The following is a 16,599-nucleotide window of genomic DNA, read 5'->3' as shown; positions in this document are numbered from 1 at the left end:
GCCTTAATTTTTTTTTAACATTATCAAATAATAAAATAATTTTTGTGCAGTCAAAACTACCGCATTTTTATCCATCAAAGAACTTTGTTCAAGGCTCCACAATGTCATAAAGGACTCCCAGGGAAGTAATGAACATGCCAGTGTAACTTCCCTTGTTCAGGAGGTAATTAGAGTTCAGTTTCTGTTGGACTTCTAATCACTCCAATTCTTGATTAATCTAAAATCAGTTTATTTTTCATCAGATATTTCATTCTATATCCCCGAAGGTTCTACATTGCATAAGCACAATAAAAATCGCTCAGGTGTGTTATGATCTTGTTTGCTTGAACACTATTTGCAATTGTCCATAGATTCTGTCATTTGTCATGATAAGAGCAATACTTTTATTTATACATTGATTGCTATAATTATCTGTGATTTTAACTTTTACTTGCATTAATCATTTTTAAATAAAAACTTGTCAAGCTCCATGACAATGTATAAGTACATCCAAAATTCATATCAATCTTATTATTTACACTTCATAATTTAGAATTTCATGACAAAGCTAAATATTGTTAATATTTTAAAGGCCTTACGTAAAATTTTGCTTTCAGTCTAAAAGCATGTTGGATCCGCCCTGTGTAAAGCTGATTTTCAAAAGTTTGTTTGGTTGTATATGTAGTTTATTTATTTTTGACAAAATGCACTAGTAATTGGATGCCTATCTTACAAAAGTGGACTTGGGAAGAAAGTTAAGTAAAACTAAATATTTAGGGAAATCTAATAATTTTAAAGTTTAAGGAACAACATTAACACTTGCAGAAATTCAGATCTAAATCTGTAACTTGTTTTTTTTACAAGAAATTTTTAACTTTCTTTAAGTGATAATCTTTAGCTATTGGTAAATGTTTCATTACTCTAATTGGCTGTTGATAATCATATTTTTATTTCATCTTGTGTTTCATATGCCCAAATTAGGTTCATGTTTCTGCCTCAGAATGCCTTCTGGAAATCATGAAACTCTCTGTGGCTGTGCCTTCAGTAATTGCAATTAATGAAGAATTCAAGAAAGAACTCCTTCATCAGTATGAAATAGAGAAGAATGAAGGGGCAAAATCATTATTAAGAATGTGCGTAAACATTCTTCAAGACTGGAGACGATAATTTGTATGAGCTATAATTCAGTTACATCGATAAACTGTTACATTATGAGAGCTTTTTCCATCTCATGATTCTTAAAACCTTTTCCGTCTGAATTTATCCATTTGTACAACAAAAAACACCACTGTCCTAAAATGTATTTACAGAGTGGTGCAGTTTTAAAGAAATAGGCGAGGGTTTAAAAGTAGCTCTTAGATTATACCCGTGCTTGTTGATATGAGTTTGGTGTAATGTCGGCATGTATACAGGTTATTGTATCAATACTAATGAGATATTTAGAATGTAGACATTAACATTAATTTCTTGGTAATTTTGTGTAATACCTGAAAGTAGACTAGAATAATAACATTAATTTCTAGAATAATAACCAGTCTAGAATAATAATCAATTGTATTAATAATTGGTATTTGATACATCAAAGTAAATATGTAAATATCTGAAAGTAGACTAGATGAATTTTTTTACAATAATACAATCAGACAATTTTCAACACAACAATCTTACCAAGTAATTCCTACCGTCTAGTCATGTTCATATCACAGAATGGGTTATTTCACAACATAACACATCAAAGGATCATAAATTCTAGCGTGCATATCATTCTTCAAGATTCTGCACTACCATATGTGGCATTTATATTATAATCACCATCTAAAAGAGGGGAAATCAACATTAATTTGATGATGATGATGATGATTTCCCTTCTTCTACTCACATGCAAGATGGTCAACGATTCTTTCAAAGCTCCATGATCCATTTTAATCATCTTTAAAGTTGCATTCCTCTTACTTCCATTCAATTTGTGTTTTGTTCTCTTAATTCATACACCTTACAGTGTGTTGAATCATCTATTAAGTGCAACCATTTTGATGCATATGACAAGAGTGGAGGAATGGAGACAAGTGCAAGTGAAGAAAACTTGCAACTTATCACATACACACCTTTTCTTTCTTTTCCGACAACGAATATGATAGTGTCTAGAATGATCACATTCATACTACTAAATGTTGGTATTGATACATACAAAAATGGAACACCTGTTGTACGACATAATCACACATATACAACATGTTTGAAAATAAAATACTAAGATTAATTTCACAGTGAAAACAAAACACAAAAAAAATCTTTCAGTTCCTCAAACCATCTTGTTCTGTCGATTATCTTAAACCTGCTCACCTGCTCATCTAAAAAATATTCAACAACATATTCAACAACGGAGGAGGGGGAGATAATACTATCTTAGTGGCGCTCTACTAAATCATAAGACCTATCAATCAAATTATTTCTTAAGACTACTTATAAACTATTAGGTTCTAACACATGCAAGACGTAAAATTAAACACTAGGGTTCAAGGCGTAATCAATCTCATATAATGTAGGAATGTCGCTACACTCACTCTAACATACCTTGTACACTACATAAGACGGTTAGCTTCACGAATTATCAACTATCTACAAACGCTTCTGATGATGCCAAATACATATCCCTGTTTGCTGACTTTGACTCTCTCCATCGGACATGGGGTTATGCAACTTTGACGATACTATAAAGTGCCCTTTGAGAAGCGACTTCCTTTGAGAAGAGACATCTTATTGGTTATATTAGTCTATTTGAAGTATGAATATTTTTTTTCCTTATTATTAATTAAAAATGTCATATATCTAATTATTATTATTATTATTATTATTATTATTATTATTATTATTTACTATAAAGTTGAATATACGAGTATTTTTCGGCCGTTTGTAATATGTTTGATCGTGGTCCTATAACTTATGGCACTCCACTGACCATAATATGGAGTTCCAAACATTCTCATTTAGGAGTTGGAGTACAAGAGGAGGATCAATGCTCTGAACATGGGAGATGTCATATGGACTGCGTATTTACCTGAGAGGTGTCTCCGGTAGTTTAGGTATGTTTAGGGCATTCCTAGACCAGTTCCTACCATGCCATATAGGGACATAAATAGATGGTTTAGGTTTAACATTGTCAGTGGTGCCATTGCTAATAGAGAGTATTTAATGGATATTTCTTTCCCTGGTAGTGTATGGATGATTATCTAGAGTGGTAGTTTAGAGTACCAAACTCTCGCATCTTCCCACACGTTTAGCCTATAGATGATGTTGGACCTTTACATGATGGAGGACCATAATATGACATGCCACATTCTCCGCTTGGTATGACTGATAAACAACATCGAATGTAGATGATAACACTTGTTTATGATAACCTCACGTGTTTGGTAAACTTCGATGATGAGGTTTATATTGGGTTATCTCAGATAACACACATTGCTTGTGGTGGACCAATGTTGATTTTATTTGTTTACTCATTATTTATTGTCGCTGACATTATTATAGATTTGTACTAAATTATTTGTATTTTGTTGACACTTTTTCTTAACATTGCATTATTTAAAAATTAGAAATACATTACTGTTATCCTTTGTGGGATTGTTGTTGCATGTGATTATGAGCACGAGGGTATTCATTGTGTTGCTAGTAATATGATTTGTCTTATCCATATTAACATTTGTAGTTAACAATATATCTTAAATTATATTTAGTAATGTAATAACATCAAAATGATGTATGTGCACCTGTTCGTTGTTGTGTTCCCTAAATGAGTGACTCTGTTAGTCCAAGCAGCAACAAACCTTTCTTTATAAGGTGTCAACCATGTTTCACTCACATACTTAACAAACAAAGGAATATCATACATGATGTTGTTTCATAAATCCATGAAATGTTCATGTCTTTCTGATTTAGCATACTCTTTACATTTCATGTTAATGTTTTTTTTTGAAATATGGAACAAACATAACATGTGAGTTGAATTTCGAAACACAACTTCCATGGTATTCATCAACACAAGCTCCCGATTCGTCACCACAACCTTCAGTAGCAATTTCTTGGAAGAGAACAACTCTTTGAGATTCTCTAGTGCCCATTTGAAGGTATCCTTCCTTTCATGTTCCAAATAGGAAAAGCCTACCGAAAAAGTCAATTTTGTTGACATAACATCAATAATCTCAAGCAGTGGTAGTCAGTACCTGTATGATCATAATGCACATAATAAAATTTTTGATAAATTAAAGTATGTCGAAATATATAAAATTATGATCATGATTCACATTACTTATTTGTATTATATGTACAATGAAAAATCAATACCAAATGAAAAATATTCAATAACTTCGCTAAATTAGGATGTGTCCAGAAGATATCAACAAAAATATTTGAATCTTCCTTATTTCTAGTACTTCACATGTACTTTTCTCTACGAATAAGAGTCAACAAAACTTGCATTTCTGTCAATAGACCTCTCTTGCTCGCATTATACGTAACTCTAGCTTTATATACATGGGTAACATTGGTGCGGTTTTCTAGATTTTTGTGTTTTAAAGCAGCAACTATGTACCGTGGAGCCATGTTGTACTTCGTCATGTCATTCACAAAATGTATTTCATTAACTTTTAGAGAACTCAATATGTCACGATCTTCTAAATCCTTAGATAATTTATGATTGTGCCAGAGTCTGAATATGAATTGTATGATTTCTGTTGGCTTAGATCAAGTTAGGACAATTAGTATTAGTTTTGTTTGTAGGTTTTGAATTTAATTAATTATTAATGTTAGTGAAGTTTGAAAGGACATGGTTGGTTTGATATAATTATGTATGGCTTGTAAGTTGTTAAATCAAGTGAACCTTGCCTTGTTTGTATGTTAAATGAAGAATTGGAAAGTGAAAATGCCTTGCTTATAGGTTGAATGTGGTGTTTGGAAAGGGATGTTGATTGCTATGAGAAGCTCGGAATTGCACCACCCTTATTGTCAATGTTAGGTTGATTGAGTTTGTATAGAAAAATTAAGTGGACTACCATGGAACAAGATCAATCAAATAGTCATGTTTGACTTGTGTTAAGTGTTATGACTTTGACTTTTCTATATTTCTTGAAATACAAGTAAGCCATTCAAACTTAAATCCAAATGATAATCCTTAGATCCAATAAGATGATATCCAAATATATGGTCAAAAATAGATTTGTTCAAAAGTCAAAGTTCTCCCAAATGCTTCCAAATGTCTTCTTATCAATGATCAAGTTCCACTAAAAAAGGCAGCTTCCAAAGCCTGGGTCAAAAGTAAACTATAGGGTTAACTTTGACCAAAAGTCAAACCTGCCTCTGAACCAATTTTCATGTTCACCATGAGAACACCTTGTACCAAAGATAAAACACCTTTAATTCAGATGAAATTTGCACAATAGGAGACTAAATGCCAATGAGCCATAATTTTCTGGTTAAAACCTAATTGAGCCATATAGTCAAAATCCAAGCACCCGTAAACTTTTGAACCAATATATGCTAATGAATGAATGCATGCAGATAAATACATCTTAATGAGAAAAATGAATGCTTTGAGGTAATGTAGATGAAACGAGCCATAAGCTAGACAAAATTGAAAAAAGTAGGACACATTTTGGGATATGACAGTCATGACCTTCTAAATCCTTATATAATTTATGATTGTGCAACCCACACCTAACTATCACTTTCCAACCGCTATCACTCAGGACAAATCCATCCTAAAATGACATTTCACTTTCATACTTTAAATGTCCTATGATGATTTACTGCTTTCAGATGCATTCTTCCTTTTATAATCTCATCCTCTCTCACACCCCATAATCAATTTATCTTTCCTACCTTGCTTGCCTTTTGCAGTATCAGAACGGACAATCACAATAATAATACCATGTTGTTTGCCAATATTTTATGCCCATGCTAATACTTTAGTTCGAGAGTCAACTATCTGCCATTTACATCACATAAAAAGTATACTATCAATATCATATAGAGACGAGAAAATATTTAAATTAAACTTGTTACATAGAAAATATAATGCGTCAGTGGTGAAGAACTGCGTGAAATCTGTGCAAGAATCTGTAGATGACCCTGCTGGCTCCGAACCATACAAATACAACATTTTCCCTATTTTCTGCACTATTACCGAAAATTTGATATATATGTAAAATTTCTGGTATATCGGAAATTTCGAAATTATCGGAAGTTTTTTTGTTTTTCCTCGGAAATTTTGATAGTTTTCGATATGGGTTTAATATTTCACAGAAAAATACCGGATATTTTTTTGAAATTTTCGGTATTTTTCATCGGAAATTTTCAAATGTCAAGTAGGAATGCGTGAATTTTCAAAAATGCAAAAATGTGCGTACCAGAAATTTCGTTTGTACTACCGAAATTTTTGTTTTTAAGATGTTAGTAAGAGTGAAATTTTTTGAAAAAAAGCAAACTTTGGTCGATAAATAATAACAAGGGTAGTTTTGGAGTTTTGAAACTATATGGGGGTGCCAGGTATAAGTGAGGGGTGTTAAGTTAAATTCTCGGCTAGCGTTCTCTCGAGTCAATTTGAGCTTAAAAGTTAAAGGACCCGTTTGTTTTGGCTTTTTTTTAAATGATTTTTATAGTGTAACATATTTCGATGTAAAAAAAATTTACAAAGAAATTTTTCATAAAAGTTTCAAATGAAAGTTTGGTTTGAATAATTATTCTTAAAATTCTATTTTACGTATTTCATCATTTTATCAATTTTTTTTGGATATCAAAATTTTATAGCTTTTCATTAAAATCATTTTTGAAATAGAACTTTTTGAACACACTATGATTTTGACTATACTTTGATCTTCAATAATGTAAGTTTATGTTATAATATATCAAAATTAGTCTTTTAATTTATAAAAAAACAAATTTAGAAAAACTTGTAATATTTTGAAAAACATTTTTTTAAAAATCCATTTTGAAAAATACAAAAAAAAATCAATTTTTTTTAAAGGTAAAACAAACTGATCCAAAATATTTACTTCTCCATATTTAGGCTATCTAAATGAGGAAGATTTAACTTTCACCCCACTTATATCTGACATCCCCCGTATTTTCAAAATTTTAAAAATATATTCGCTATTATTTACCAATCAAAATTTGCTTTTCTACCAAAATTTTCACTCTTACTAACATACAAAAATCAAAATCTCCGGTAGTACAATCGAAATTTTCGATACGCATTCTTTTCGCATTTCTGGAAATTCTTGCATTTATACCGGAAATTAAAAAATTTCCGGTTAAAAATATCAGAAATTTAAAAAAATACTGAAAATTTCAAAAAATCCATAAATAGCGGAAATTTCAAAAGATCTGGTATTTTATTGAAATTTTTTAAATCCGTATCAAAAATTGTCAAAATTTCAGGGGAAAAGAAAAAACTTCCATAAATTAAAAATTTTCTAGTAATTTTGCATACAAAAATTGTAAAATTTCAAAATCTCTAATATTGATTGAAAATTTCTGAAAAAAAACATGTAAATTTTTAAATTTTCTAAAATTTATATCTTTAATTACTCTAAATAGGAGTGCCAAATATAAATGGGAGATGACAAATTACATGCTCATAAACGAGAGGTTTGCGTATAAATAAAAAAAATGCAAATTTAACCAATAAATTAAATAAAATAAATATTATTTTCTCATCTTTATTGGAGTACTTAAAAATATCCACTTTTTAAATATATTAAAAAACAATTAAAAGGTATATGTTCATATATAATAAAAAATAAATTTAATTAATATACTCTGACAGTATAAAGATTTTTTACATTTTCAGTTAATAATAACCACTTATATATTTGAAATGTTTGACTTTTATTTTAAATATTTAAAAAGTAATACAAACAGATGATTATGATGCATTGAGTGTGTAAATTTTTTTATATTTGACCGTGCAAAATAATTAATCTCATAAAAAAATATATTAATTATTTAATATATTTAAAAAATAAATTTTTCTTATAATAAAAATGGAGCAAAGAATGGCTGAAACAAAAGAAAAATTAGAGAATCGTAGAATAGTGTGTGCAGTGTGCTTCGTTTTCCGAAGGTTGTCTGTCAGTGAAGTCATTTCTCTCAAATTCACATCCTCAAAGTGAAACTTGTAGCAGTCAACCATAATCATAACCATGGATGAATCTGAATTTCAACGCCTTCTCCAGCTCTTCCCTACTGTTCGTTCTCGCGATTACACTGTACTTCTCTCTCTATCTCTAGTGTTTGTATTTTTAGGGTTTAGAAGCTTATGTGTTCTTCTTGATTTTGTATTTTTATTACTCACCATCACAAATCTCACTTCTCTGTTGTTTTAAGTTTCGATTTTTAAGATACCCATGTTGTCAATTTCGTTGTTTAGGTGGTGCTTTTTCTGATACCCAATTACCCATTTGCTTATACTTTGTTTTTAAGATAGTTTTATTTAGGTTATCAGGATATTTCAGAGAAAACTGTGATGAGGGAGTATGAGATTGAGATCTTAATTAGGTCCAGACCTGAATTAGGTTTATTTGATATTAAGAAGGTGGTTCCAGTTTTGAAATAGGGGAGAGGGATTCAACTGTTAATTGTTGATGCAAAAGAAATTGTGAAATAGTGTTGTCAGTTTAAACTAGAACTAGGTATTGAAGTTGCAGATCATGTATCACCGATTCGTCTGATTGAATGCGTGCGTCGGGTGTTCGATGCGTACACCTCACCCACATATGCAGTTACATTCAATAACTTTCATTTGCTCAAAATATTATTGTTGTTTACTGTTCTGAACTGGAACAAAAAATTGTTATGGTGGAGTAAGTTTCCGGTACGGCGGAGCGGGGTGGATATCTAAGGTTAACACTCCAGCGTACAAGTCAGTGAATGAGTGAGAAAGTTGTATGAGGGTAGGAATGAGAGAATACCTGAAATGATGCGTGTTAGATTTTATATAGTGCGGGTGGTTAAAACCGTCCCGTGGGATACAGCGCCTCATGCGGGTTGCTGTCCGATCAGATCTAACGGTGTGAGATGCACTGGAGGCCGGAATCACCTGTCTTCGGCTAGGGCAAGGTCCTACCTGTTCCGCGCGTCTTTCCGTGCGATGCCTGTTGTTGGGCCTTCCATCGTGGGCCTGGCGAATGGGCCAGAACATCTACAAATTAGTGTTAGTGTCATTGATATGTCCGGTGTCTGAGTTATGAGCAATGAATCAATTTATAATTATGTGTATATTGCCATATGAATTGTTAGGATTTGTCCAGGGAGTTTTCAGAATAGATAGAATATTATCTCATTTTGCTTTGATTTTCATTTAAGAAAGATATTGGAATGATTTCCCATGTTTTTCCATTTGCATATGTAATATGATGGAAAACATTATCATTTTATAGAATTTTTCAGCCTTAAAAGGCCTTCACACCGGTGAAGGTTTGCATATATTTTAATTTATGAATTTGAAATCCTGTTTCCCACAACATAGTCAGAAACTATTTAAAGCAAAGTTAAAGTTTTGGATTTTTAGCTTAAATTTTGAGAGTACACCGAAGCATCTAACTGACAAGTGTTAAATTTCAGGAAGAAGAATCATCATCCAAACAATTAGCATCTGGGTCTGGATCTCGATCCGCACAGGAAGAGGTAGTAATCCTGAAACTGTGACATATGTATTGATGTTTGTGTAAACATATAATGTTGTCTAACTCATAACTGCAGCTAAATGAATGGCATGATGCATGGAATGAAAAGGATAGGGATTTTGAGAATCAAGGAATCAACAAACACGGTATCACATATAACCTTTATTGTTCGACAAATTTATTCTGAGCAATATAGTTAATTTTGTTACAATAACCAACTGAATTGTGTTTTCTAAATTAATGTTTTGCTTATGTGAATTCTTCAAATAAACAGATTCATTTTGGAGCAAGCTAAAATCAGAGGCTGCAAAAAAGGTATTTTGAATTCTTTGCACAATAAAAAGGAGAGTGGTGTGTGTGTTTTGGACAGGGTATGTTATATCGTTGTATCTGTGTTATAACTGTGACGGCGATGTTACAACGATTTATGTCATTTACCTGTCATTGATGTCAAGAACACTTAGAATGAGACTCGGTTCATGACTCATTGGTTCTAATGTTTCTACAGGTTGGTACAGAAGAAGCCGAGAAATTTTGCCAGGCATTCCAACAAATTCATAAGAGACTGGTATGTGTAAACTGATTATCATTTTGGTCATTGTTTCATAGAAGAAACCATGGAAAGTGTTTTCGGGGAAACATAAAAATATGTTTCAAATTTATGCATATAGAAGCACATTTATTTTCTATAAAAATGTTATAATGTGTTAAACTAAAATTTCTTTTATTGTTTTATGGATTTAATTGAAATACCCTGATTGTTACACCGTCAGTTAATCTTAGACGTTGGATATTAAAATAAATTTGACTTTTATTTTGAAAATCTATGAAGTAATGCAAACGGGTGATGTTGATGAATCGACAGTGTAAATCTTTTTACACTGACAGTGCATAGTAATTAATCCTTTGTTTTATTTCTTCAGGTCAATGAAGAGTTGAGTTTAGATTCCGCTCGAAACTTGGTAAACTCATCCTAATGTTGTGATGGGTTTCATGCATTCTTTCCACATTCCCTGTGATACAAAATTCAGCCATTGTAATTCATTTGCAGTGTATCAAAGTAGTTGTCAATTTACTTATTGTGACATTTTGAGTAAATCTGTTGTGGGAATACTAGACAATGATTGTATTAGAATGGTAGAATGTATCATGCAAATGTGGGAGTTTCTTCACACGCAGGAAATGAGTTGAGTCGAGTCGAACTCATTTCAGTTTGGTTCGATCCGATAAGAATTGGTTCAAGTTCGACACGAACTTTTTTTATGCTCAAATACTATTCATTTTAAGTTTACGAATAACGCGTTCGTTTGTTTCAAGAACTTGAAGTCATTTTTTTAAAATTCATTTTTAAATTTTTTTTTTATAAATTTGACATTTTAAATTAATATTTTTTTAAAAAGAAAAGTATTAAAATAAAATAAAAATTCTAAGATTGAAATTTAGTTAACCTACCTATTGCATAATACTTATGAAAAAAATGTGTGTAAATGTCAGACCATTGTATCTTTGTATATGTGTGGCCGTCCTTTATAGCTGCTTAGTTAAACAAAATTTTAGCTGAACTGCCACATTCTCATTTTTTTTGTTAATAATTATAAATTATTTATTAAATCTAATAGTAATATTTTTATTAAATTTCATTTTATTAAATCTAATAGAAAAAACTTACTGTTTACTGTGATTCCCTTTTTCAAGTTTTTCAAGTTTTAAAGAGATTATTTTTTGGGCGAGACTGATTTATTAAAAAAAAAAAGTCAAATAGATTATTAATTTACTATTATTGGTAGAGTAGTACCAACTTCCAACAGAATTTATAGTTGAAAGTTGGAAAAAGTGATTAATTCAATGAATTGGTTGCACGTTTTCATTCCTACCTTTTTTCCTCATCTACCTTCTTCCATTCTTATTCCTTTTGAATTTCCACCTATTTCTACTTTCCTCACTTTCAACAACGTTTCTCCATTCCCTTCCATCTCTTCAACTCTCTATCTTTTTTTCAGGTCTGTTTTTTCTTCCATTTCTCTCTTTTTCCTTTCACTGCATATTTACTTTTTATTTCACCTATGTCTGTATTGTCATGTCTTAGTGTCTGTGAAAATTGAAGAGTAGGATTTACATTTTCCTTTGGCTATTGATTATATTTCAAGTCAATACCTTTTTCATCATTGTTTGAGTAGGTGGAAATTTGGTAATGAAAACCACTTCACACATGCTTTTGTATTAGCCATTCCTATTGCATGAAAGTGAGTTGAAAGCTGAAACTTGAAAGTGATTTTCTGCCCTTTGGGGCAACAATGAGCTGAGCAAATTAAGTTTGAAATATGTTATTGATCATGTGCGGCACTTACACGTAAATCTTGTTTGGCAGTTCGGTTTGATCATTTCACTTCACCATGTCAAGCTTGGAGGAACCTCTTGGCGTCGACAAGTTGCCGAGCATGAGTACCATTGATAGGATTCAGAGATTCTCGTCTGGCACTTGTCGTCCGAGAGTAGATAATGTCTGCGGCATGGGGAACTTCTGGCTTGAAGGACGGAGTTGCAGTACATCTAACAGCTGCAAGTGAGTCATGAAACATTTCGGCTTGAGTTAGGCCCTTAATTACGTTTGATTCTAATCGGTATTGTAGTATACTCTTTGATTTGTCATCTCTAAGACTAGTGTAGTCAAGATCGAGTGCTGGATCGTAAGATTGTAAGATCTTACGTGTTAAGGATGCCTGAGAGTGCTACGATTAGAGAAAGATTGTTTATCGATGACACAACCTTCTATCTTACTTGCAGTGATGATGATGATGAAGAGTATACAGCAGAGACATTCCCATGGAAAAGGCAAACAAGAAACTTCTCCCAAGATGAATCCTTAAACCAAAAGGCCAGTACCAAAGCGAGGAAGTCGATGAAATTTGGAATGATTGATGATTCGTTCTCTGAATACCATTATAGTCCAAAGTTCAAAAACGAAGGCATTCCAAATTCGACATATAAGGTAATTTCAATGGCCACAGTAGGTTTAAAATTTTCTGTAGTTGGTTTACATTATCATGTTTCTTTGGCTTGTAGTAGTTAGCATTGGTACCGAAGTCTAATAATTCGATAATGGACAATGTAGTTTCTTGAAGGTATACCGAAGTTTGTAAAGATTGTGGAAGTTGGTCCACGAGATGGATTACAGAATGAAAAGAACATTGTACCTACAGCTGTAAAGATTGAATTGATTCATAGATTAGCTTCTTCTGGATTATCTGTTATCGAGGCAACGAGTTTCGTATCTCCGAAATGGGTTCCACAGGTAACAATCATTATGCATAATGTATTGTATATTGATGTTTTTCGAGAATCCTTTCTGTCTGATTTTGTGTCTTTTATTTCTCTGTCTTCCAGTTGGCTGATGCAAAGGAAGTAATGCAAGAAGTTCATCGCTTGAGAGGCGTCAGATTTCCGGTTCTAACGCCTAATTTAAAGGTACGTACATCTCGACGAACCATAAGACGAAAGGGTTTTATTCAGAATGTTGATTGATTGGTTACTTTTATAGGGTTTTGAAGCTGCTATTGCAGCTGGTGCAAAAGAAGTAGCTGTTTTCGCATCAGCTTCTGAATCATTCTCAAAATCAAACATTAACTGCAGCGTTGAAGAGAGTCTTGCTCGTTATCGAACTGTTACTCGTGCTGCTAAAGAACTGTCAGTTCCTGTGAGAGGGTATGGCTTTTGCCTTTACAAAATATTCTTAACATTCCAATTAGTTTATCTAATTTCAAATGTGATAGGTATATATCATGTGTCGTTGGATGCCCGGTGGACGGGCCAACGCCTCCCTCGAAAGTCGCATATGTTGCTAAAGAATTATATGACATGGGCTGCTTTGAAATTTCTCTTGGTGACACAACTGGAGTTGGCACACCAGGTAAGTGATTAGATGAACTTTTATTAGAATTCGTCGGTTCTATGAATAACGATATATCGTTCGATTTCATTATGTCGTGTTCAGGAACCGTTGTCCCTATGCTCGCGGCTGTTATAGCAGTTGTTCCAATAGACAAGCTTGCTGTCCACTTCCATGACACTTATGGCCAATCCCTTTCAAACATTCTTGTTTCCCTCCAAGTAAGTCATTCCTTTTTACTTGCTTGCCTATCGTATACGTCAAAGTTTTTATCGATGCGCCGAGGATTGTTCTAAGTAAATCAATGGAAGCAATCATTAGTTTCTATTTATGTAGATGGGAATTAGTGTAGTGGATTCCTCAGTTGCTGGTCTTGGTGGGTGTCCATATGCCAAGGGAGCAACAGGAAATGTTGCTACTGAAGATGTTGTGTACATGCTGAATGGAATTGGTGTGAAAACCAACATTGATCTTGAAAAGCTCATGCTCGCCGGAGACTTCATCAACAACCATTTACAGCGGCCGTCCGGTTCAAAGACTTCCGTTGCGTTGAACCGATCCACCGCCGATGCCCGCCTTCAAGATTTATGATATATAATGTAAATATTATGGAACATAACAATATATAAATTCATGTGAATGCTTCATGCAGTGACATGATGCTTAGTTCATACTATGACATTACAAATTTGATGATTTGATAGTTAATATTCTGTTTTTTCCTTCCTATTTTTTGTATTTGTCCCAAGCTAATGTTGAGGATTTGTGTTATTTATTAGCAAAATATGAAGAACAAAAAATAAGATGATTGCACTATGTTTTATCTTCGATTTCTTCCTAACCAATGCTTCTATAATCACGATGCATCATGATCTAGTAGAATGACAATATAACCGCAGTTAGAAATACTACAGAATAGAAAGTGTTAAACCTAGAATGAGAATACAGATTTGCAAGCGTAAAAAAATCCGTCGGGAATCCATCCAATAGAAAAACTATTGAATTTTATTATATAAAGGTAACCTTGACGTCCATACCCAAGTGTGTTTAAATACATAAAAGAAGAAATCCTAATGGATTCTTAATCTTAAACAGAAAAAGAAATTCTAATGGAGTTTTAATTTAAATCAGAAAATAAATAAAAAATTATGAAGAAATTAAAATGTTATATTTGGGACTAAAAAAATCTGGATGACTTAAAAGATTCACATGTCATTGCAATTGCAAAGCAGTGGGTTGGACACGTGAGCTGATTCCCTATCCAGAAAGGTATAATAATAGTCATTATGATATTGGAAGGCAAACCTAGAGGTGTATATGAGCCAGTTTGGGTTGGGTTTGCCCAAATTCAATATCCAATCCATATAGGACACTTCGGTTTGGGTGAGATAAAATAACCACCCGCTACACCAATGAGCCGGTTTGAGTAAACCCACTGATTTTTGAGTTGGGCTGGGTTGGATAGTAGGTTGCCCAAATAATATTTTTTGTTTTATTAATATTAAAAGACTAAATTGCGAGTCATCATATTTTTCTATAAAAATTATTCAACGTTTTTATCTTTAAAAAAATTAGATAACATATTTTTACTATTTTTTAGCATCATAAAATAATAAATGATACATCAACTAATAAAAATCGTCATAAAATACTATCAACAAACTAAAGTTGTATGACATAAAATCGTATTAGAATCAAAATAACCAAAGAGTGAAATATCCAAAGTTAGTTAAAGTCATGGTTCACTAAAATAATAAATGTTCAAGTGACTAAAATTGCAACAACTAAGTTAATATTCATCAAAATCATTAAAATTGCAATAATAAATGTATGATTAGTGAGTCAATGAGTTTTTTGGGTTTGGGGTCCGGTTTTACTCGAAACCCAATTTTTTAAATGAATTTTTTTAGTTTTTAAACCCATATCCACCCAATTACCCGATTCAATCTACTTTTATGGATTTTTGGGGTGAGTTTGACCGGATTTTTTGGGTTGACCCAACCCATGTACACCCCTAGCCAAACCTACACAATTCATGTCAAACCTTTCCGACGCGTGACTTCTTCTTTCATACGCGCAACCAGCCTTCCTACATCAGTCTCTTTCACCTCTAAAGAACTCGATCCCGAGTTCTCTTCTTGATAAAGAGCCCCATCTGCTTGATACTCATGAATGACAACAATATTGAAAGTATTAAATATATTCATTAAATTCAGGAGAGCTACCATATAAGCATTATCATTGATCTTTTAGAGCACTTTGAACGAGACATACTTGTGTGACTGCAACTTACTATAAGTACCAACTATAAACCTCTCCTTAATCAGAAACACCATCACATCGTCTCCCACATTGAAAACTTTAACTTTCCTACGTTTATTGTAATACCCCGTATTTCCTTAAATGCCTAAATTCCTATTAATTGAGATCAATTGAGTTCCTATGTGCTCTAAAAGTTGTCGATTGGGATAAAATAGAGTAAATAATGAGTTCAGGTTGACTTAATTAATATTAATTGGGACTGACCTTTTATTAATTGGGACATTTTGGTAACACTAATAATGGGTCAATAGCTCTGGTAGAACAAATATTATGGATAGTACCACTTGAGATATTTGTTTCTACCACTCCACCCACTTACTAACCACACAAATCATGATGACCACTTGCTAGTAACCTTGACCCACTCACCACCACATGTTATAACATACTTGCCTTGTGGATATTTATCAGTAGAACAATCAGAAGGAAAGAAGGAAAGGATAGAAAGAAAGAAGTAGCTCAAGGGAAAGGTAGAAGAAGAGAAAACAAGGCTAGTGGAGAAGAAGAAGAAGGAAAGCTTGGAACCAACACCATCATCTTCATCCTCATCTCATCTTCAACAACTTATCCTCTTCAATTTCTTGAGGTGGGTTCTAGTTAGAAACCCTAGATTTCTAGAGGATTAGGGTTGTAGAATGATAGACAAATCATGAAAATCCATGCTATAAGATGAATATTTTCTTGCTCTTGTTGATTTCCATGAACATGTGCCTTGGTGTGTTCTTCTGATTG

General features: G+C 32.7%; 3 protein-coding genes across 4 annotated transcripts in view; all 3 read left to right on the top strand.

The window, feature by feature from the left end:
- The window catches only part of LOC127117865 (uncharacterized), a 34,260-nt gene extending 32,807 nt beyond the window's left edge, over nt 1–1,453 (top strand). Inside the window, exons 33-35 of the mRNA XM_051047988.1 lie at nt 51–163; nt 243–302; nt 961–1,453. Of these exons, the coding sequence (XP_050903945.1) occupies nt 51–163; nt 243–302; nt 961–1,146 (359 nt within the window). The 3' untranslated portion in view covers nt 1,147–1,453. The remainder of the gene's footprint in view (nt 1–50; nt 164–242; nt 303–960) is intronic.
- A 6,581-nt stretch (nt 1,454–8,034) lies between these two features.
- Nucleotides 8,035–10,950, top strand: LOC127117864 (uncharacterized). Its single transcript, XM_051047987.1, has 6 exons — nt 8,035–8,243; nt 9,598–9,660; nt 9,736–9,805; nt 9,934–9,974; nt 10,168–10,227; nt 10,583–10,950. The coding sequence occupies exons 1-6, from the start codon at nt 8,178–8,180 to the stop codon at nt 10,634–10,636; spliced, it is 354 nt and encodes a 117-aa protein (XP_050903944.1). The 5' UTR covers nt 8,035–8,177; the 3' UTR covers nt 10,637–10,950.
- A 543-nt stretch (nt 10,951–11,493) lies between these two features.
- Nucleotides 11,494–14,368, top strand: LOC127117863 (hydroxymethylglutaryl-CoA lyase, mitochondrial). 2 transcript variants are annotated; one of them, XM_051047984.1, is made up of 9 exons: nt 11,494–11,659; nt 12,028–12,222; nt 12,444–12,648; nt 12,772–12,951; nt 13,044–13,124; nt 13,198–13,361; nt 13,430–13,566; nt 13,651–13,766; nt 13,882–14,368. In XM_051047984.1, exons 2-9 carry the CDS (start codon nt 12,053–12,055, stop codon nt 14,134–14,136), a joined length of 1,308 nt encoding a protein of 435 aa, XP_050903941.1. In that variant the 5' UTR covers nt 11,494–11,659; nt 12,028–12,052; the 3' UTR covers nt 14,137–14,368. The 2 variants fall into 2 exon arrangements, with proteins under 2 accessions (XP_050903941.1, XP_050903943.1); XM_051047986.1 differs by lacking the exon at nt 11,494–11,659 and having other exon boundaries at nt 11,910–12,222.
- Nucleotides 14,369–16,599: the final 2,231 nt, after the last annotated feature.

The sequence above is a fragment of the Lathyrus oleraceus genome, chromosome 2, assembly GCF_024323335.1.
Source record: "Lathyrus oleraceus cultivar Zhongwan6 chromosome 2, CAAS_Psat_ZW6_1.0, whole genome shotgun sequence".
NCBI lineage: Eukaryota > Viridiplantae > Streptophyta > Magnoliopsida > Fabales > Fabaceae > Lathyrus > Lathyrus oleraceus.
This window is presented reverse-complemented; position numbering and strand designations above follow the sequence as displayed.

Coding starts and splice junctions, on each gene's coding strand:
- LOC127117864 (XM_051047987.1), top strand. CDS start 8,178: ATGGATGAATCTGAATTTCAACGCCTTCTCCAGCTCTTCCCTACTGTT. Junction 9,806..9,933: donor TCAAGGAATCAACAAACACG/GTATCACATATA, acceptor TCAAATAAACAG/ATTCATTTTGGAGCAAGCTA. Junction 9,975..10,167: donor AATCAGAGGCTGCAAAAAAG/GTATTTTGAATT, acceptor ATGTTTCTACAG/GTTGGTACAGAAGAAGCCGA.
- LOC127117863 (XM_051047984.1), top strand. CDS start 12,053: ATGTCAAGCTTGGAGGAACCTCTTGGCGTCGACAAGTTGCCGAGCATG. Junction 12,223..12,443: donor AGTACATCTAACAGCTGCAA/GTGAGTCATGAA, acceptor TCTTACTTGCAG/TGATGATGATGATGAAGAGT. Junction 13,567..13,650: donor AACTGGAGTTGGCACACCAG/GTAAGTGATTAG, acceptor TGTCGTGTTCAG/GAACCGTTGTCCCTATGCTC.